At 42.5% G+C, this 23,260-nt stretch overlaps 1 protein-coding gene across 2 annotated transcripts in view; it reads left to right on the forward strand.

Annotated features, from left to right (window-relative positions):
• Positions 1 to 23,260, forward strand: part of zcrb1 (zinc finger CCHC-type and RNA binding motif 1) — a 42,179-nt gene that overhangs the window by 17,007 nt on the left and 1,912 nt on the right. For both annotated transcript variants that reach the window (XM_067999874.1, XM_067999873.1), the window contains exons 4-7: positions 6,465 to 6,576; positions 6,692 to 6,799; positions 10,365 to 10,474; positions 10,562 to 10,652. In XM_067999874.1, coding sequence (XP_067855975.1) covers positions 6,465 to 6,576; positions 6,692 to 6,799; positions 10,365 to 10,474; positions 10,562 to 10,652 — 421 coding nt within the window. The remainder of the gene's footprint in view (positions 1 to 6,464; positions 6,577 to 6,691; positions 6,800 to 10,364; positions 10,475 to 10,561; positions 10,653 to 23,260) is intronic.

The raw sequence follows: 23,260 nt of genomic DNA on the forward strand, positions 1-23,260 counted from the left end.
TATTGACTGGTTTGTTGCCTAACTTTCCTGGATTAGTGTCTAAATCATAGTATTACCAAATCAAATTGGGCAGAGCAGCCTTGAGGACGAGTTCATTGAGTGCATCAGGGATGGATTTCTTGAGCAGTATGTAACTGATCCTACAAGGGGGCAGGCAACCTTGGACCTGGTCCTGTGTAATGAGTCAGGATTAATTAATAATGTCCTAGTTAAGGATCCCCTTGGAACGAGCGACCACAACATGGTTGAATTCCATATCCAATTAGAGGGTGAGAAGGTTGATTCTCAAACAAGCGTACTGAGCTTGAATAAAGGAGACTATGATGGTATGAGAGCGGAATTGATTAAAGTGGACTGGGAAAATAGATTAAAGGGTAAGACGGTACATGAGCAGTGGTGTTCATTTAGGGAGTTATTTTACAACTTTCAAAATAAATATATTCCACTGAGGAAAAAAGGGTGTAAAAGAAATGACAGCCATCCGTGGCTAAGTAAAGAAATCAAGGATAGTATCCGACTAAAAACAAGGACATATAAGGTAGCCAAACTTAGTGGGAGGATAGAAGATTGGGAATTCTTCAAAAGACAGCAAAAAGTAACTAAAGGATTGATTAAGAAAGGGAAGTTAGATTATGAAAAGAAATTAGCAAAAAATATAAAAACAGATAGCAAGAGTTTCTATAGTTATATAAAAAGAAAAAGGGTGGCTAAGGCAAACATAGGTCCCTTAGAGGATGAGACCGGGAAATTAATGGTGGGAAACATGGAGATGGCAAAAATGCTGAACAAATATTTTGTTTCAGTCTTTACAGTAGAGGACACTAAGAATATCCCAACACTGGACAAACAGGGGACTCTCGGGGGGGAGGAGCTAAATACGATTAAAATCACTCAGGAGATGGTACTCAGTAAAATAATGGGACTCAAGGCGGATAAATCCCCTGGACCTGATGGCTTCCATCCTAGGGTCTTGAGGGAAGTGGTAGTAGGGATTGTGGATGCTTTGGTGATAGTTTTCCAAAATTCCCTGGACTCAGGAGAGGTCCCGGCAGATTGGAAAACTGCTAATGTAACACCGTTATTTAAAAAGGGTAGTAGGCAGAAGGCTGGAAATTATAGGCCAGTTAGCTTAACATCTGTGGTGGGTAAAATTTTGGAGTCTATTATTAAGGAGACAGTAACGGAACATTTAGATAAGCATAATTTAATAGGACAAAGTCAGCATGGCTTTATGAAGGGGAAGTCATGTCTGACAAATTTGCTTGAGTTCTTCGAGGATATAACGTATAGGGTGGATAAAGGGGAACCAGTGGACATAGTGTATTTAGACTTCCAGAAGGCATTCGACAAGGTGCCACATAAAAGATTATTACTTAAGATAAAAAATCACGGGATTGGGGGTAATATTCTGGCATGGGTGGAGGATTGGTTATCGAACAGGAAGCAGAGAGTTGGGATAAATGGTTCATTTTCAGACTGGCAACCAGTAACCAGTGGTGTTCCACAGGGGTCGGTGCTGGGTCCCCAACTCTTTACAATCTATATTAACGATTTGGAGGAGGGGACCGAGTGCAACATATCAAAATTTGCAGATGATACAAAGATGGGAGGGAAAGTAGAGAGTGAGGAGGACATAAAAAACCTGCAAGGGGATATAGACAGGCTGGGTGAGTGGGCGGAGATTTGGCAGATGCAATATAATATTGGAAAATGTGAGGTTATGCACTTTGGCAGGAAAAATCAGAGAGCAAGTTATTTTCTTAATGGCGAGAGACTGGAAAGTACTGCAGTACAAAGGGATCTGGGGGTCCGAGTGCAAGAAAATCAAAAAGTTGGTATGCAGGTGCAGCAGGTGATCAAGAAAGCCAACGGAATGTTGGCTTTTATTGCTAGGGGGATAGAATATAAAAACAAGGAGGTATTGCTGCAGTTATATAAGGTATTGGTGAGACCGCACCTGGAATACTGCATACAGTTTTGGTCTCCATACTTAAGAAAAGACATACTTGCTCTCGAGGCAGTACAAAGAAGGTTCACTCGGTTAATCCCGGGGATGAGGGGGCGGACATATGAGGAGAGGTTGAGTGGATTGGGACTCTACTCATTGGAGTTCAGAAGAATGAGAGGCGATCTTATTGAAACATATAAGATTGTGAAGGGTCTTGATCGGGTGGATGCAGTAAGGATGTTCCCAAAGATGGGTGAAACTAGAACTAGGGGGCATAATCTTAGAATAAGGGGCTGCTCTTTCAAAACTGAGATGAGGAGAAACTTCTTCACTCAGAGGGTGGTCGGTCTGTGGAATTTGCTACCCCAGGAAGCTGTGGAAGCTACATCATTAAATAAATTTAAAACAGAAATAGACAGTTTCCTAGAAGTAAAGGGAATTAGGGGTTATGGGGAGCGGGCAGGAAATTGGACATGAAGCTGAGTTCGGATCGGTCAATGCCCTGTGGGTGGCGGAGAGGGCCCAGGGGCTATGTGGCCGGGTCCTGCTCCGACTTCTTGTGTTCTTTAGATTTGTGGTTGGGATCAGATCAGCCATGATCTTATTGAATGGCGGAGCAGGCTCGAGGGGCCGATTGACCTACTCCTGCTCCAATTTCTTATGTTCTTATGTTCTTATGTTCTAATAGCACAGATGGAATTTTAATGTGTGAAAATTAGACACTAAGCTAGGTAACCGGATTGGACCTGCTACATTTTATAGCTTGAATTTATTTCAATTTCATGTTCCAAAAGCAGACTTTGGAAACTTGACGTAATACAACTTGACTAAAGGAGAATGTCTACTGTTCTTCTGTAGGGTCACCACAATATTATTTTGCACTGCATTCTCGGGCACAGTTTAGAATCAATAATACTGTAGCTTGGTAAATGGTTTAGAAGCCTACTCACTTTGGGATTTCTGACTATGCTGTCATGGGGGACTTTGGTGCAATAGATGTTTAAAAATGATTATATTGAGCTAAACTGAATTTACAAGGGATTAAAGCCACAGGACAACAGGACTGGGAGAGGGGGGTCTGATGGGCAGCTTTATTGAAATTTTGAGTGGTTTCAATGATTGTTTACATGTAGTCTTGTTGAGGTGACTCCATTCATTTAAGTGCAACAGTGTAGTTGCTAGGGTAGCCTGATGATAGTCTGCTTCCTAGGGTCAGAACTAACCAAATGAGAGAAAAACCTATGTTTGGGGGTAGTCACATTTTTAAGATAGAAGCTGCTAGGACAGACTTTGGGCAGTCAGGCCCAGCAAAGGCTGTGAGAAGGTTAGGCTGTAGGAGAGTACTACTACAACAACTAGAACAACAACTACTTGCATTTATATAGCACCTTTTAACATAGTAAAACGTCTCCAGGCGCTTCACAGGAGCGTTATCAAATAAAATGTGGCTTGGTGTCAAATAAGGAGATACCAGGACAGGTGATCAAAATGGTTGGAAGTAGGTTTTCAGGAGCTTCTTAAAGGAGGAGAGAAAAGTGGAGAGGTTTAGGGAGGGAATGCCAGAGCAGAGGGCCTAGGCAGCTGAAGGCATGGCCGCCAATGGTGGAGCGATTAAAGAGGCAAGAAGTGGAGGAGCACAGAGATCTCGGAGGGTTGTAGGGCTGGAGGAGGTTACATAGATAGGGAAAGCCGAGGCCATGGAGGGATTTGAAAACAAGGATGAGCATTTTAAAATCGAGGCATTGCCAGATCGGGAGCCAATGTAAGTCAGCGAGCACAGGGGTGATGTGTGAACGGGACAGTGCGAGTTAGGATAAGGGCAGTGGAGTTTTAGATGAGCTTAAGTTTATGGAGGGTGGAAGATGAGAGGCCAGTCAGGAGAGCATTGGAATAGTCAAATTTAGAGGTAACAAAGACATGGAGTAGTGTTTTAGCAGCAGACAAGCTGAGGCAGGGGCAGAGGGGCAATGTTATGGAGGTGGAAGTAGGTGGTCTTGGTGATGGAATGGATATGTGGTTGGAAGCTCATCTCAGGGTTAAATAGGACTGGCTCAATGAACGGTCTGGGTTGGTGAGAAGTTACTTTGTTTAAGTCAAGTACGGTGATCCACTTATGTGGGGAAACATAGTGTGTTCATTGTTTTGTATCGCTACACAAAGACAAGTTGTTCTGATTAAATTAAGTGAATCCGATCATAATTGTTCTATATGTTCATTTGCTGTCTGTGAAATAAGGGAGCGTACTGATTCCACTCTTTAATATTGGTCAGCTCCACTCCTGCCTCAGCCCATCTATGCTGAAATCCTCATGCATGCCGGTGTCTTGATCAATATTTAGCCCTCAACCAGCATCATTAAAAACATTATCTGGTCATCATCACATTGCTGTTTGTGGAACCTTTCTTTGCGCACATTGGTTGCCGTGTTTCCCTACATTAAAACAATGACTACATTTCAAAAGTATCTTATTTGCTGTAAAGCACTTTGGGACATCTTGAGGCTGTGAAAAGCGCTATATAAATGCACGTTCTTTCTTTGTCACGTCCAGATTCGACTAAAAGGGGTCTCCTGGTCGGCCACCTATCTTCCACCCTCCGTTTTCATCAGCTTATCCAAAACTCTACTGCCCATATCATATTCTGCACAAAGTCCCACTCATCCAACATCCCTGTCCTCGCTGACCCACACTGCCTCCTGGTCCTCCAATGCCTCCAATTTAAAATTCTCATCCTTGTGTTTAAATCCCTTCGTATCTCTGTAACCTCCTCCAGCTCTAGAACCCCCCCCCCCCCTCCCCACAGAATGCTGTGCCTCTTGTGCTGTCCCCTGCCCCCGTCAATTCACCCCATCATTGGCAACTGTGCCTTCAGCCGCCTGGACCGTACACTCTGCAATTTCCTCCCTAAATTTTTCTACTTTTCCACCTCCCTTTTCTCCATTAAGACTCTTTTAAAACCCACTTCTTTGACCAAGCATTTCGTCACAACCCTAATATCTCCTTCGTTGGCTCTGTATCCAGTTTTGTCTGATTACCCCTCTGTGAAGTGCCTTTGCACATTTTTCTGCAATAAAGACACTATATAAATGCAAGTTGTTGTTGTTGATTTCTATCTGGCCTCGTCTCATCAAGTCATTTTCTTGATCCACTGTCATAAAGTTTGGAAAAGCACACATGAGGGCAAAATACAAGATATCCTGTTTGTATGCCAAAGGGAATGCACTGTTACACCCCTTGGGTTATGCTATCTGATGAATAGATATTGGACAGTGTGAGTCAATTCTGGCATTTAAGGAGCATGATAATCCACTTACGGGAGTGATAGGCACCACTGAACCCAAGAAGGTATCTACGCACAGCCAAATTTGTAACAAAGCCATTTATTAGTACATTGGTTTCTTTTTTCCATTTTACTACTGTTGAAATAAAGTTTAATATCAGGAACAGGATTTTAGCCAATTTTGAAGCTGCTCTCGTTCTTAAAATGCAACTATGGTGAAATGTTCTTATGTATGTGGAGTAATCTATGCTGAAACGCGTTTATCTAAATACAGTATTGCAGATGGTGACCAAAGAGATTTTAAAATGAAAAACTTTCTTTGTATAGTGCCTTAACACGTCGCTCAAAAATGTCTCAGAAGTGCTTCACATACATTGGACTAATTTGAAGTGTTACTGTTATGTGGGCAAATGCAGAAACCATTTTGTACACAGCAGCATCCTTAGAAATCCAATTGAATCCTTAGAAAAAAAAAACATTTTGTACAAAAGCAGCAATAAGATAAATTTATTTGAGGAAGGAATGTTAGCCAGGATACTGCCTGCTGTTCTTCAAATAGTGCCACTGGATTTCTAACATTGATCTGAACCACTGGAACAGACGGTTAAAAGATGGTACTTCAGACAATGCAGCAATCCCTCAGTACTGTACTAGAATGTCAGCCTAGATTATACACTGAAGTCCTGGAGTGGAGCTTCAACCTACTGACTCTGAGGCAAGAGTGCTTCCCGCTGAGTCAAGCTGATGATAGATATGCATTGAACATGCATTTATTATGTAACTTAAATGTGTTGCTAGGATTTTTAGTTTCATGAATTTAATGTATATCATTATTCTGGTTTTAGCCAGCCTTACTGGAGTTGGTAGTTTGTTATTAAACTAGTCGCTGTCCAACAATGTCACATGTAAATAGGATAGTTTTGTGAAAAATTCTAATTGATTGACCAGATAGAGCGTTTCTTATTGACTGATTAAAATTAGTGCATTTGTGCTACTCTTAAGTAGAACCGAAGAACTAATCTTGAATTGGCTGAAATGCAGCTCCCAGAGACACGCTATCAGTAGTGCATTGGGTTTGCTAATATACAAGATTTACTTAGTGAAGAGCTCTAATTTTTGATGATGGTAGTAACATCACTGGCACTCAAAGTAAATTAACCACTTCTGTGAAGAATGTTAAGTTTAGTGACCTTTTTGGCTTTTATTCAAGCCTGCTGAGACTGTCTTTTTGTTTGCAGAGTTACAGTATTGAGGGACAAAGATACTAGGAAAAGCAAAGGTGTGGCATTTGTCCTATTCCTGGATAGAGAATCAGCATATAACTGTACCAGGGCGCTTAACAACAAGCAAGTGAGCTAAAAATTTATTTTCCCAATTCCATTTTAATTTCACTTTCAACTGAAAATGGCTTGTCTTTGAAATAAAAACCTTTGATTAAGAGATTCTGTTTTCTGTTCAACTGCAGTTGTTTGGCAGAACAGTGAAAGCGAGTATTGCAGTTGACAATGGAAGAGCATCTGAATTCATCAGAAGGCGCAATTATACTGACAAATCTAGATGTTACGAATGTGGAGTGAGTACAAAACATTTAATTGAAAAACATGCAACAAGCTCTAATACAATTCTTTCGGTTTTACTGACATGACAGTACTACAAAAAAGGTTTTGAGAAAAGGTGGTTCTGTGTTAAATTACCCAAAATGTGATGAATGGACAGATCTGCTAGCATTAATTGAAACCTCAAAAAGTTGGTATTAAAACTTTGGAGCAATCAGAATCCACCAGACACAGACCTGGCGGGAAAACATGATACTAAACACTAACCCCACTGCCACCCCGCACTGTCAGCCCCAAGATCATACACAACTCCAGATCTTCAGGTGAAATTCACACTACCACAATGTATCATGTATGGTGTAAATTATGAATGTAATGTATGTCAACGCGTTGTAACCCAAGGATAATGGCAGTTAAAAACGAAATCTAAGACACAAACAAAATTGAATCCTTAGAAAAAAATTGATAGTTGAAATTGCATAACATTATGAAAAATGGTTTTATGACTTGGAGCATTATTGTGGGATATTATTTGTACATTTGTTATGAATGAATTGGAACTCATTTCCAAGAAAATTTCCACTAACCAGGCTTATAATGTCAACTGTCGGAACTTTGTTGCGAGTTGTGGAGCAAGGCTGATTCTCCCTATCAAATGCAAAGTTCTTTGATATTCTAGAATATATATTAGAATTTTTGAATTAAGTTTTCCTTGCACAAATTTTCTCACCCTCCTCTTTCGGCTTTAATCTCAATCAGGGAAGAATTTTTTTTTATATGGGGCAGTCTTTTTTTTTTAAATGATTGAACGACTTTAGTTACAAACATTTGGTGGTATTCAGTTGCCTCTGCAAGTGATCCTACAGATTTTGGTGCCTTAAAAATAAAATGAAACTTCACCTAAAAAGTTACGAAGACTAAGATAATTGGGCCTTGGGATTGGGGGGTGGTGGTGGGAGAGAAATGATGCAGGTTGGTGGGAGAGAAATGACAGGAGGTGGGATCACATAACATTATTATTCAACCTCCGTTGCAAGAAAAGCACCAATGAAAGTTAGCAGGGGGTTGTCAATTTGAAAATGGAATTTTCACAGTGGGATGATATGAAGCACTGTTGGACATCCACTTCATCCATGGGTTATACACAAGATGGCTTCTGTGAATATTCACATGGAAGAAATTTCATTGCTCCCTTTTTGGCATCTGCTACTATTTACATTGGCCCTGATTTTGCTGGAGTGGGGCATCTTATGGCGTGCCCCATTAGTTACACTTTTTCCCTCACCAATCAGCTCAAATTTTTTGCCCTACAAGTTGCTGGAAGTGTGAGCTGAAAACAATACGGTGTGGGTAACGGGGCATCTGGGACCTTGGTGACCAATGGGACCAACTGTTTAGCTTCTTAACCAGTGAGATTTAAGGATTGAGAAAGAAACAGAGGAATGATGAAGAAATAAATTTAGTCTCCTGTCCTAATATCATCTTATGTGGCTCGGTGTCAAATGTTTGATAATGCTCTTATGGAGTGCTTTGGGACGTTTCACTATGTTAAAGGTCATGATGTGGAGATGCCGGTGATGGACTGGGGTGGACAAATGTAAGGAGTCGCACAACACCAGGTTACAGTCCAACAGCATTATTTGAAATCACAAGCTTTCAGAGCTTTGCTCCTTCGTCAGGTGAGTGAAGGGTTCCATAAAGGCACAGCATATATAGTCAGAGAACAATGCCTGGTGATTACAGATAATCTTTCCAACTGCCCTTTATCACACCTCGGCAGAGAGATAATCACAGCAATCAAAGGAGTGGATGGTGTTCAGACAGGTTAGCAAGGGAAACATTACATCCAAGAATACTGAATACACAAAGGGTCAAATCACAAAGACACAGAGAGAGAGACCAGAAAGGCACAGAGAGAGAGAATGACCAGTTGTATTAAAAACAGATAACTTTTTCTCGCTGGTGGGGTTACATGTAGCGTGACATGAACCCAAGATCCCGGTTGAGGCCGTCCTCATGGGTGCGGAAGAAGCGGAGAAACTACGCTATGTTCTTCGCAGCCTTCAACATGTCATCGATGACTACGAACACCTCGCTAAGGCCATCCACACGCCTCCACTACTTGCCTTCAAACAGCCACCTAACCTCAAACAGACCATCGTTCACAGCAAATTACCCAGCTTTCAGGAGAACAGCGTCCACGACACCACACAACCCTGCCATGGCAACCTCTGCAAGACATGCCAGATCATCGACACAGATACCACCATCACACGAGAGGACACCACCCACCAGGTACATGGTTCATACTCCTGTGACTCGGCCAACGTTGTCTACCTCCTACATTGCAGGAAAGGATGCCCCGGAGCATGGTACATCGGCGAGACCATGCAGACACTGCGATAGCGGATGAACGGACACCGCACAACAATCGCCAGACAGGAGGGTTCCCTCCCAGTCGGGGAACACTTCAGCAGTCAAGGACATTCAGCCTCTGATCTTCGAAGCGTTCTCCAAGGTGGCCTTCAAGAGAAACAGGGGAAACCTGACCCCAACCTGCCACGAACGTGCCTACTTTCGACACGTGCCACGACAACGCAAAATCGTCGAGCAGAAATTGATAGCCAAGTTCCGCACCCACGAGGACGGCCTCAACCGGGATCTTGGGTTCATGTCACGCTACATGTAACCCCACCAGCGAAAAAAAGTTATCTGTTTTTAATGCAACTGGTCATTCTCTCTCTCTCTCTCTCTCTTTGTGATCTGACCCCTTGTGTATTCAGTATTCTCGGATGTAATGTTTCCCTGGCTAACCTATCTGAACACCATCCACTCCTTTGATTGCTGTGATTATCTCTCTGCCAAGGTGTGATAAAGGGCAGTTAGAAAGATTATCTGTAATCACCAGGCATTGTTCTCTGACTATATATGCTGTGCCTTTATGGAACCCTTCACTCACCTGACGAAGGAGCAAAGCTCCGAAAGCTTGTGATTTCAAATAAAGCTGTTGGACTATAACCTGGTGTTGTGCGACTCCTTACATACTTTAAAGGTGCGATATAAATGCAAGTTGGTGTTGTTGCAAAAGCACTTACCTGTTGGTTCTGGCAGCTCCCGCCTCCCTTCAGCTGCCGGGTTTCTTGAGCCCTGTGAAATCCGGCCCGCAGCTGTTAAATTCAAATCATTGACAAAATCTGAGGCACGGAGCTTCACTTAAATATTCCAATATTATAAATAATGACCCCACATCTCCAGGGTGGGTTACTCGGCTGACCCCAAACCTGCTACTTTTAAACTGAAAGTAGGCATGTTCGTGGCAGGTTGGGGTCAGGTTTCCCCTGTTTCTCAATATAACCCCCCTCGCCACTCTTCCATCTGTCCTGGCAGGGGGTAAAATTCCCCCCAACATTTACATTTATGAGCAGGCAACTTGTACGATCCCAATTTGACGTTATTCAAAATGTAATTGTACTGCAGATTACCAGCATTTCCTTGAAGGGTGGAGAATGGCAGTTTGCCTTATCTGTAAAGTTGTGATTTTAATCATCGTGTTAAAAACGTGGTCTTCATTTCTGAATACAGGATTATGGTCATTTGAGCTATGCTTGCCCAAAAAATATGCTTGGAGAGCGAGAACCTCCCAAAAAGAAAGAGAAAAAGAAAAAGAAAAAAATCAGTGAACCAGAAGAAATGTGCGTATATCATATTGTTAACCTGTTTTAAAAGATTGGGTTTTGATTTGTGGACAAGAGTCTCAAAGGATGTTTCTGCATTTTCAGTGAGGAGGAGGAGGAAGAGGAGGAGGAGGAAAGTGAAGATGAAGGAGAAGACCCTGCTCTCGATAGCTTGAGCCAAGCTATTGCTTTCCAGGTATGCAGTTATGAGAAAATAGTTTGTCTAATTATAATACATTTCCTTGAAAAAGTACAACTGATCATAAAGTAACTTTTGCCTGATTTATAAATAATTTTTGTTTCTTATATAAGTTTACCATTCCGTAGCTTTACAAACAAATATTGGGAATGCTCTCTATCGTTGTCTGTCATTGTTTGGTATTGTAATTTAATTATAGTTGTAATTGATCAGTGTGTTGAAGATGCAGTATTGATTGGCTTAATGCTATATTGCAAGCTTAATTGGGGATACTTTGCAAGATACTTGTAATACATATATGATGAGGTGTCAATCAGTCGCCTCCTTGATCTTATCACTCTGCTGCTATATAATCCCACATAGCAGTTTGTTCAAAAAAATAGCTGATTAAACAGTAGCTGAATCTGTGGTAAAGTAATAATGGGCTTCACTTGCATTCACCAGGGCATTCTGGATATTTCAGCTGATTAAGGGCCCCATGCCAATGGTCTTTTCCCTAATACTTGATCTCTCTTCTCCTCCACTCCCCTCAGGTTGAGTTGTCCCACCCCCATCCCAAGAAGGGAAGGGAGGATGTATGGGTTCAAAGGGGAAGAAGTAGGAGATAGTGTCATTTTAATATTCCTTTTCCCCTTTTCCCCTCCTGTCACCCCAACCCTATTTTCTTTTTTCTCTCTCTCTCTCTCTCTCTCTCCACCCTGACCTATGCTGCTCATTAGGGGAGGTTTCTGATGTTGAGTAACTGTTCTGGTTTGGGGGGGGAGGTTTCCTCTGTATGGGGTCCTGATGTTCCATATCTAGAGAAGCAATGTTTTAATGCTGCTCAGTGGTGGTGGGGCGGGGAGTGTTCAAACTTGAAATCCTGCACAGTGAATAGGGGTTTGAATTTGGGTTTGCTACACAGTGAGTGAGGGATTCAGAAATGCTGACCAGTGGGGGATGTACTTACTGTGAAACCAGGGGCACTGTTCAGGTTAAGCAGCGTTGCACATTGGACTGATAATTGGACCAAGGATTAGGAGGAGGACAGGGGAGGGTGTGTGAGGGCACAGAGGAAGATGAGAACAGGAGGAGGAGAGGAATAGGGAAGGGAATGAGTAGCAGCCAAAAAAGTGCTCAGAAGAGGCGTGTGGAGGATAATGCTTCTTATGGTGGGGGGAAAGGTTTGGTTCAGTGCAGGGTCTGGTGTTCAAACTATTCCTGTTGGCATACTTCTGAGCACCGTTGCTTTACTGAATGGCTGGGAGTTCTGACTGGCTGGTTTCAGTGCTGGAAAAGGCCAACTTCTTTACTATGGCAACATTTGTCATTTCCTTGGGTTTGATAACTTCAGCTTGGATTTGAGGACCTACTGGTCTACAGCTGAAGGGGAGGGTATTTAAACCCACGATTCACAATATGAGAGATGCACTTGCATTTGTTTGGCGATTTAGCGTGCCCATTGCTGAGTGTTCTTGATTCCAGCACTTTCCGATTTACATACAAGAATTGGCTTTAGGGACATAATGGATTTTAATTTCTTGCTGGTTTAATGGACTTGAAGCTAGTTGGAGCATTTCTCTGATCACTTGATGGAAGTTTATTATAAATATATGGGATAACTGGCACTCACAGATTTCTGAAGGGGTTGGAAGACTGCAGTAGCCTGTCACACGATATTAGGGGGAGTCCCACTTTGTTAAATGGGTTACATAATGGCACACTCAGCACCACCAACAGATACAATACTGTTAGAATGTTGTAACCATTTTTAATGTATAACTAGTCAGTCTCCTTTGGCATTGCACATGGGGAGTTAAGATCAAGTCCAGTAAAGAAAGGAGAAAGAACATATATAGTGCTGTACAGACCTCAGGAGTCCAAAAGGGCTTCACAGCCCAAGAAGTATTTTTGAAGTATAATCACTGTGTTAATGTAGGAAATTCAGCAGCCAGTTTGCGCACAGTAAGGTCCCAGAAAGAGCGACAAAATAAATGACGAGATCATATGGTTAGGGGGGAAAGAGATGGAGGACGGAGCAGAAGGCTGGGGTGGAGGAGAAGGAGCAAAAGAGGACAATGAAGGAGTGCCAGTGCCCATTTCCTCTCAATGCAGGGGTTGGGGGAGGGGCAAGAGGAGGAGAGAAGTAGATGGGGAGAGTCAGAGGAGAGGAGGAGGAGGAGGAGGGGTCAGAGAATGGGGAAGAAGGCAGTGGTGGCTGCAGATTGGCCGTGGCGCAGTGCCACACAACCTGTTTTTCTATCTTGTGTGAGGGGGCAGCTACACTGGCCAGCACCCAATTCCATCTCCATGTTGGGAGGGGAGAAAATATTTTTCTTAAGTTACAGAAGGTAGGTATTTAGATCAAGGTGGGGAAATGGTGCTGAGTTTCTGGATGAGGGGCTGGAAGAGGCGGGAGTTATTTCTCAGCAGGTAGGAGGGGGGTGAATTTGCTTAGTGAGGATAGGGGAAGGCCGAGCTTGTGCTTGGTTGAGGCAGGAGACATAAGGCCTAGTTTGTCAATAGGGAGTTTCTTTGTTTGTGGATGGGGGGGGGGGGCGGGGGGTTGGGTGGCAAAGTCATTTTTTTTCCCTCTGGGGATGTGGTGGAACGCTTGTCTTCACTAAGGGTGGTAGTGGCAGGACCTCTGCCTTAAGTAGGGTTGGGGAAGGCTAAGTTTGCCCTCAGTGGAGGGGAAAGTGTTTGAATTTCTGCTGTGGGTGTGGTTACGATTTGGATTTCTTTTCGGTCGGGGGATTTGTTGGTGGCATTTCTGTTCATTTGGGGGTGCGGTGATTCTGTTAGTGGGAGAGGGTTTTATATGTACTGATTTCTGCTCCATTGAGGGCTGGGGAGGGTTTTAGATCAATGCCGGGTTGTTGGGGGGTGGTGGGCAGCGGGTGGAGGTATCTGTCTCCTAAACGCTGCCGAGTGGGGGAAGGTTGGTGTGATTCCTTCTGCTCAGTGATTGGGAGGTAGGCAGTTGTATTTTTGCTCAATTTAAGGATGGGAATTTGACTGACGTTCTGCTTGTGGTGGGAGTATGGTCCATGTTTCCTGCTTAGTTTGGGGGTGTGGGATGTGGAAAGAAGTTCCATGGTTCCTGGTTAGTGCATGGTGGGGTGGTGCAAATGCTAAGATTTCTGCTAATTCCAGGGGAATGTGTCCTGCTTTTTGCTTAGTTGAGGGGTGGAGGGTTGTTGTTTATCTCCTCTGCATCTTATTTTATGACTTAACTATTCCAGTGCTCTCCTGGCTGGCTTCCCATCTTCGACCCTCCATAAACTTGAGCTCATCCAAAACTCTGTTGGCCGTATTCTAACTCCCCCCTGTGCTCGCTGACTTACACTGGCTCCCCGTCTGGGAAAGCCTCGCTTTTAAAATTCTCATTCTTGTTTTCCAATCCTTCCCCGCTCCCTATCTCTGTAACCTCCAAGATCTCTGCGCTCCTCCAATTCTTGCCTGTTTTGGATTTGGCAGTGTCAACATGGATTTATGAAAGGGAAATCATGTTTGATAAACTTATTGCAGTTCTTTGAGGATGTAACTAGTAGAATAGATAAGGGAGAACCAGTGGATGTGGTGTATTTGGATTTTCAGAAGGCTTTCGAGAATTGGGATTGAGAATTGGTTAACAGACAGAAAACGTAGTAGGAATAAACAGGTCTGACTAGTGGGGTACCGCAGGGATCGGTGCTTGGGCCCCAGCTATGCACAATCTATATCAGTGATTTGGATGACGGAACCAAATGTAATGTTTCCAAGTTTGCTGATGACACGAAACTGGGTGGGAATATGAGTTGTGAGGAGGATGCAAAAAGGCTTCAAGGGGATATAGATAGGCTAAGTGACTGGGCAAGAACATGGTAGATGGAATATAATGTGGAAAAATTTGAAGTTATCCACTTTGGTAGGAAAAACAGAAATGCAGAGTTTTTTTAAATGGTGAGAGATTGGGAAATGTTGATGTTCAACGGGACCTGGGTGTCCTTGTACACCAGTCACTGAAAGCTAACATGCAGGTGCAGCAAGCAATTAGGAAGGCAAATGGTATGTTGGCCTTTATTACCAGAGGGTTTGAGTACAGGAATAGAGATGTCTTGCTGCAATTTTATAGGGCCTTGGTGAGACTGCACCTGGAGTATTGTGTACAATTTTGGTCTCCTCACCTAAGAAAGGATATACTTTCCATAGAGGGAGTGCAATGAAGGTTCACCAGACTGATTCCTGGGATAGCGGGATTGTCGTAAAAGGAGAGATTGAGTAGACTGGGCCTGTATTCTCTAGAGTTTAGAAGAATGAGAGGTGGTCTCAATGAAACATACAAAATTCTTACAGGGCTCGACAGAGTAGATGCAAGGAGGATGTTTCCCCTGGCTGGGGAGCCTGGAACCAGGGGTCACAGTCTCAGAATAAGGGGTAGGCCATTTAGGATTGAGATGAGGAGAAATTTCTTCACTCAGAGGATAGTGAATCTTTGGATTTCTCTACCTCAGAGGGCTGTGGAGGCTCAGTCATTGAGTACATTCAAAACAGAGATCGATAGATTTCTAGATATTAAAAGCATCAAGGAATATGGGGATGGTGCAGGAAAATGGTGTTAAGGTAGAAGATCAGACGTGATCTTGTTGAATGGCGGAGCAGGCTCAAGGGGCCGGATGACCTACTTCCGCTCCTATTTGATATGTTCTTGCGCATCCTGATTTTAATCACTCCACCATTGGCAGCTAGGCCTTCAGCTGCCTAGGCCCTAAGCTCTGGAATTCCCTTCCCAAACCTCTGCCTCTCCACCTCTCCTCCTTTTCAGATGCTCCTTAAAATCCACCCCTTCGACCAAGCTTTTGGTCACCTGTCCTAATATCTCCTTATCTGGCTCGGTGTCAAATATTGTTTGATAACGCTCCTGTGAAGCGCTTTGGGACATTTTGCTACATTAAAGGCGCTATATAAATGCAAGTTGTTTGTTGTTGTTAAAGGAGCATCATCTTCAAGAAAATGGAAGTTACATTGTTGTGCATTTCAACATATTATGTGTGAAGTTGGTGGTCCTTTTAAATTTGTGTCAAATATAATGGGCTGGAATTTGCTTCGGCCAGGGGGTGGCAAGGCTCTCTGCACATCCTGCGGATAAAAAGTACGAATGTACTCACTGCGTAGGCCACGATATCTGTTTGCTGAATTTTGAAATCTTCTCCAGTGGTGCGCTCAGAGATCATGTGAGAATGCAAGTCCCACCCACAAGTAGGCAAATAATACCCATTCATTTAAAGTGACATTCCCTATGTTATGTTAAATTTTTAAATTTAGATTAATATACCTTATTATAAAAAGACATGGAAATGATTTAATGTACTGAAACATACAGAAATTAAAAGTAAAAAAAAATAATTTTTAATTAAATTTTTATAATCAAAATATTATAATTAGACATTCCACATTTTTAAAATTAAATATTTTGTTTTGCAGTCACTGCGCTTTTAAAAAGTAGTGTAGGGCTGGTATTTTCAAGCGTTTCTTCTCGTGGCGTAAGTCTCTTAGTTCCAGCTGGGTAGATGGGTAAGTTTACGGATGTTTGCTGATTGTATTGATTGTAGTGTAGGTGGCCCTTTAATTCGTAACTGTCAAAGCTTCGGTGAACCAATCGGAGCAAGTTCGCGATTTTGGGTTTTTACTGCACATGTGCGCGTTTACGAACTTACTCCGATGGATTCGACAGCGGTTGGGATGGACGCCATTACAGAGCGGTGTCCAAGGTAAGTAATTTCTGGCCCATTGTACTAACTTTTCCTGACAATCTGATGGAACAATAGATTAAAACCAACACTAAAAATGAGAAACAAAACTTGGAGAGGTGATTGGGGAGCCGATATTTTCTGCTCCATGTATTCAATCTTCTATCTCAAAAAAATGCATACAGACTACCCTCTAAGAAATACTGTTTTATAGATCAATTTCAAGCTCAACTGGCATTTCAAGTCTTTGTTTTTCTCTAGTCGACCCAATTATGTAGTTTGCAGGATCAGCCCTCGTACATCTTGGAAAACCTCCAATGACTTCAGTGGAAGCTGGTTCCTCAGAAGAATTGTTGCTGGTGCATAATCAACTAGTAATGTTTTTTTTCTCGGGGTCAGGCAACTTCAGTATGGCCCCCAGGCCAGTCTGAAGTGCTGGCTTCCACTGAAGTTAATGGAGACACTTCAAGACATATTAAACTGCCATCATGACCTTAGCTGTGCAGAGGAAGAAGGAAGAGGAGACCCAAAAATGCAATTTCCATGAGGCTAAAAATAACCTATAAAATCGGTGCTTGATCAGTGGGAGTCAGGGATTTATACTGCTTGGGAACTGATGTGGCATTGTCTAGCTGCACTGCACTTAATAGAACTGTTCCAGGACAGCTATAGGCTGCTCCCATAATCTGTCATGAGTGACTGAGGAGGGAAGTGAAAACCTTAAATGGTCTACGATGCTGAAATTACCGAGCAAAATACCTGGAGAGAGTGCTTCATTAATAAAACACTGTACCGAATCTCTCTTTCTGATTCAACATTTTGTAGTGTGTTCGCTTAATCCATTGGCTGCACCCTTGGCTTCGAATCAAAAATTTGTTGGTTGAAGCTCCACTCCAGGGCTTGAGCACAAAATGTGGGTTCACACTCCAGTGCATTACTGAGGGTGTACTTCACTATCTAAGATGCTCATTCTTTGCTGAGATACTATCCCAAGCTCTAACTACCTGCTCAGTTTGATGTTAAAGATCCATGGCACTATTTCAAAAAAGAGCAGGAGTTCTCTTAGTGTCCCGGCTGACATTCCTCTCAGCACCTAAAAAATGACCATTCATCTCGCTGCACACTGAACGGCTGACATATTTGTCTGTTACAACAACGACTGCACTTCAGAGTCATTCATGTGTAGCACTTTGTGATGTGTCTGAGGGACATATGGTGCTATACAACTCTCTTTTCCCAGGTACCAGAATTCAGTTTGTAAGGGCAGATGCAAATAGAGGAATTTGAAATTGGAGCTGAAATTGGAAGAAACACAACCTGGGTAATAGTGAAATGTAAACAATTAGCTCTGTGGAGTATGCTTTGAAGTTCTCCTGTTTGTACAGAGTAAAATTGGGGGAGGGAGAAAGGAGGCAGTGATTACATCCATGACAGGAAACTTTTAAATTTTTGAAGCACCACTAATGGGAAGCCCATTCTACCCTGTCAAATGCTTTCTCCATGTCTAGGGAAAATATGTTGTAGAGACATGACAAGTAGTGATACATTGGTAACATTAATTCTGCAATTCAGGCCCACAATTTCATAGTGTAGAAATCACTCTCAGTGCCTTTTCACCTTACAACAGCCTGAGAGCTTTGTCTTCCTAGCTTTTCTATTGACATGTGGGGGCAGGGTAGCATGTAGAATTAGATGGATCCCCCATTGTTGGCTGCACTTCAAATTGCAAAGAAACAGAATTTGAAACAAAATCCTTTTAACTTTATTGCCATCTTAACATTAGAATATTCACTCCATCCTCATGCTACTTATGCAGTTATTAGAAACTTGCATTTATGATTAATGCTAGGAGCTTGTCTGCCTTATTGGCATCTTCCAAGAATCTCTGCTGTGTAAATACTCACTTCCTGAAGAACACATTCAGTTTAGGCCTGGCTACAGTCAGAAGCTTTACAGTTCAGATTTAAGGTCTTTTATTGGCCCTGTCTTCAGTCTTCATGGGTATTTTATTTTGTTAGTGTGTTTACTCTCTGGTATTTGTGGGTCACACATCACCTGTGACTGAGTGTGTGGGTGAACTGATCCCATGCCCAGAACTAGCTGTGAGGCATCCCGGAATGACCATTGGGTTGTTGTACACGGCGAGGGAGGCGGTGGGTGGCTCCTACATGGGGGGTTGGCCTCTTCCACACATAGACCTGCCTAAGATTAGGATATTTTCAAACATGTGCAACTAGACCATGATGCTCAGAAGGAGATTTAGACCAAATGGTATCATTCTGATTGCAGAACAACAAATAGAAATATTTGGTCACTTTGTTTCATATAAATACACGGCTTTTTTGCCCAATTTTTCTATCCTCCCTTCCTCTCCTGAAAGCCTTGATTTCTTTCTGGTGTATGGTTCTTTGAGCACGAGCTTCCTTTCAATACCTTGCCCAAATGCCCAGAGTGGCAGCAGGCTATTGGACTGGAGGGGGCACCATAGTCGAACCCGATCCTTTCCTCATCCGAAGTCCACATATGCACACTTCCAGCAGCAAGTGCTAGATAGCAATTGGGAGTGTGAACCATGCACAATTTTTTTGGTTGAGGACAGGATGAAGCTCAACTGTGATAGTTTTCGTAGTTAAATAGTCTGTCTATACCGTCTGGGCCCACTTATGAGAGGTACTGGATGGCAGCCACACCTGAGCATTGAGTCACCATTTTCAGGAGCAGAGTAATATCTTAAACAGTTTGAGGAAATTATTTGACTATTATAGTAAACCATTTTCATGATATTGTAACAATAGTATGACGGCATGATTTCCTCTGCACTTCCTTTCATACTTCCTGTCCCACTTCAGCCGTCATACTTCGATCATCACACTTTCTTGTAACCATATATTTTGCCACTGATTGGTTCGCATGCAAATTCATTAACTGATACGCTCGTATACAAATTTCTTAGCAAGAAAATAGCTGATGAACCAATTTAAATGCTCACAATATTTTTTGAAAACATTTTTGTACTTTTTTTTTTTCCTCCACCTGTGCAGGTAAAAATAAATAAAATTTAGAACAAATATAAAAACATAAACAATTGCAAAAAATATTTCCCCTAAGATTATCCAGCTGCTGTTGGAGCTTCATCAATTATGTTTTGCCCAAGGCATATTCTCTGTCAGGGGTCTGAGTGTGGAGTTTGCTTTGGAGGCTGTTGTCCATCCTCAAATTGCTGCTCTTCTCACTCTTGAGTCTTTCTCAACACAGCATGCTCACCCCAACCGGCCATGACCCATTTCCTGCTATTAATCCCTCCCCCTTTTTCCTAGCAATCAAGAGCACGAACCCAGACATTACTTTCCTTTCCAAGAAGCAGAGATCAACTGTAATAGCCGTTCTGCTACTCCAGCTGAGATCAATTAACTCAGCACAGACTAGGAATTGAACTTGGGACCTTTTGCATCTGTATAACTCAGTTACTCACTGAATAATGGATAAGCTTGCTGAACCATCGGGAGAGGTATATACGCAACTTTACGATCTTGGACTCCCAGGATATACAGTTTATAGTAGTTCACAGTGGACAAATGCCGTATCGAGTGCATCGGGCTGGAAATGCATTCGGAAATCATCTAACACCAAGAATGGGGTTGGATTAGGCTCATTGTCTTCAATGCATCTCCTCTTTGGTGTTGCTGGACCCTAGGACCCACTGCCAGTGCTTCATCAGACCCCCTCCAGTGTGCCCAACAGTAGTTACAAAGCTCAATAAACTCCCCTTCAACTGTCTCCTCCCACCCTCCTGCAGTTTTGACCCAGCATCGACAGAACTTACTACCTTACCCTCCTCCCACAATGATCCCAGGGCCCACAGCTCATAGTGCTGCAGTGTCCTGGGATATCTACCCCCTATCGTTGAATCCAGACAATAGGAGCCCCCAATGCTTTCCGACCCCAGTATTTGCTTATCCAGTGTTCCTAAACCCCAGGAGCTTCCTCCCCCCCCCCCCCCCCCCTCCAGTAGTGCCAGGCTCAGGATTCCCTCTTTCTCTCCCCCGCCCCCCCCCTAGTGTCAGATCGAAGGATTCCCCACTCTCTAGCACCAGGCTGCAGGAATCCCTCAGTAAACTAAACCCACAATCCATAACCTTGTGCTACCAGGCACCAGGTTCCCTTTCTACAGTAATGTTATATTCTATCCATTCTGTCATGCTACCAAAGCCTAGCAGTCCCACTCTGAAATGCTCCTTATCCCTACAATCCTGACCTCTCCCCACTATTGCTAAACTGCACATATCAACCACTAATCTGCTTTTTTACCATCTTCCTTTGTATCCAGGGTTTTAAAAAGGGTAACAGATAAAAATTAAATACATACATAAAGGATAGAAAAATGGAGGCACTGTGGAATTTGAATCCGAAAACACTGGCAAAAATCCTAGAATACCATGTAATTTTTTTTATTAGTTGATTTTCCTGAATCCTAATAGTAAGAGTTGTGACTTTTTATTTCAGCCAATCAAAGTGTGAAAGCCAAGTGTGACATAATGGACAGGAAATGCACACCATCTTACCGTTTTTAATAACTCAGTCACCATAAATCAATACATTGTGTGTTACTTGGCGGTGTATTCTCCTTATCAAAAAAAGTCACTTCTGTTACTATAAAGACTCAAATCTACCAGTAAAAAAAACTGATTGTTCAAAATGTTCTCATCAGCCTGACCACCTCAGTGTCAAAATAAGGTTTCTAATATAAAAACATTTTTAAAACTGTTTACTTCACAATCGTTTGTTTAAACTTACCTTTAAAATTGCCTTTTATATCTTTGACGACCTTCATTTAAGATTTTTACTTGGAGGCCTCAGTCTCTTTCAAAAACCTTAGCTTGAATTTGATATTTTTCTCAGTGCTGTCATTCTGATAAGGAGTTACCAACCAAACTTGTCTGCAGTTCCCAAAATGCCACAGTTTTGAGTGTATAGAATTTCCCAGCATGTATCAGTATGTTCAATTTGAAGTGTGTTTTTCCTCATGCTGTAAAAGGGTTTGTTTTCTCAATTTATTTCAAAACTAGATGGAAAATGAACTTTAAGAAGCTTTTTGGTGTAAAAATCTCACATCAAAATTATTTTCAGCTTTTTAAAAAATTTTAGAGACTTTTATCTCAGAAACAAACCTACAGCATTTTTGCTTTCTTTTATTTATACTTAGCCATATAATATAATCTAGCCTTAAAAGGACAAGCAAGATAAACATAATTCTAGCTCAGCAGCAGAATAATAGACTGTGTGTAACATGCAATAATACTGCTGCCATTTATAAACCAGCATATCATCCGTATTTTTAAAACTTATTCTCAGGGTATGGGCGATACTGGCAAAGCTTCACATGTTGCCTAGCCCTAATGGTTGCCCTAAGATGGTAATGGTGGTGTTGTCATCTTGAACTGCTGCAGTCCTTGTGCTGATGGTGATCCCACTTGGTAATTGTACTGTTGACCATCAGAGGGAAGTGGGTGACTTTTTCTTGTTGGAAGTAGCACAAATGTTGCCCACCTTTGTCTGCTCCAACCTAGATGTTGGCTAGTTCCTGCTGTTGGCTGGCATGGGCTGCTTCATTGTTGGATGAGTTGTGAATGGAGCTGACTGCTGCAGAATAATCATGGAACATCCTATTCTTATGATGGAAGGAAGGTTATTGACGAAGCAGCTGAAGGTGGTTGGTCCAAGAACGCTTGCAGTGAAGTCCTGGCACTGCAATGATTGGCCTCCAACAACCATGCATGTCTTCCTTTGTGTCAGGTTTGACTCCAGCCTCTAAGACTATGCAGTGGTGACTCATATTGGTGCTATAGTGGACAGACATGTTTGTGACAGGTAGGTTGGTGAGAACAAGGTCCCTTGACCCCATTAACCTCAGTTTTACTAGGGCTGTTGCTGCCATTCTCAATCAAATGTTGTCTTGATGTTGAGGGCTGTTACTTTCAGCTTTTGCATTCCTGTCTGAATCAAGGCTGTGAAGAAGTCTGAAGCCAAGTGGTTCTGGCAGAACGTGAACTGAGTGTCAGTGAGATGGTTATTGAGTAGGTGGCACTACGATCAAAAAGAAAGAACAAAACTTGCATTTATAAGCACTTTACAGTCAATTAAGTACTTTTGAAGTGTATTCATCGTTGTAATTTAGGAAACACGGCAGCCAATTTGCACACAGCAAGGTCCCACAAACAGCAATGTGATAATGACCCGACAATCTATTTTATGGCAAGTGGATTCCTTGGCCTTGTTTGACTTGAACCTATGAGACTTCATGGTGTCTGGAGTCAATGTTGAGGTCTCACGGAGCCACGCCCACCATTGTGGCCCCACCTTTGGATAAATATTGGCACCGGGGAGAAGTCGGATGGCTCCTTCCATCATTTTGCTGATGATTAGGAGGAGGTTGACAGGGCAGTAACGAGCCAGGTTAGATTTGGTGTGCTTTTTGTGAATAGAACATACCCAGGCAATTTTCCACATTGTATAGTGGATGCCAGTGTCATAATTGCAATGGAATATCTTGGCTTGGGAGCTGGTTAGTTCTGGTGAATTGGTCTTGAGCATTCCAATGAGATATTGTCAGTCTGATTTGCTGAGCTTTGCTGCTTTTGCAGTTTAGCTTGCAGGTAACCATGTATTGTAGCTTCACTAGGTTGCAGCTTCATACTAAGGTATACTTGGGGCTGCTCCTGGTATGCCCTTCTACAGTCCCCATTAAATCAGGGTTGGTCTCCTGGCTTGATGGTGATGGAGGATTGAGGGATATGCAGGGCCATGAGCGTTGCAGATTGTGGTGATATAGAATGCTGCTGCTCATGGATGTGCAATTTTGAACTGCTAGGTCTGTTCTTAGTTTGTCCAGCTGAG

This window comes from Heptranchias perlo, chromosome 18 (assembly GCF_035084215.1).
Source record: "Heptranchias perlo isolate sHepPer1 chromosome 18, sHepPer1.hap1, whole genome shotgun sequence".
Taxonomy (NCBI): domain Eukaryota; kingdom Metazoa; phylum Chordata; class Chondrichthyes; order Hexanchiformes; family Hexanchidae; genus Heptranchias; species Heptranchias perlo.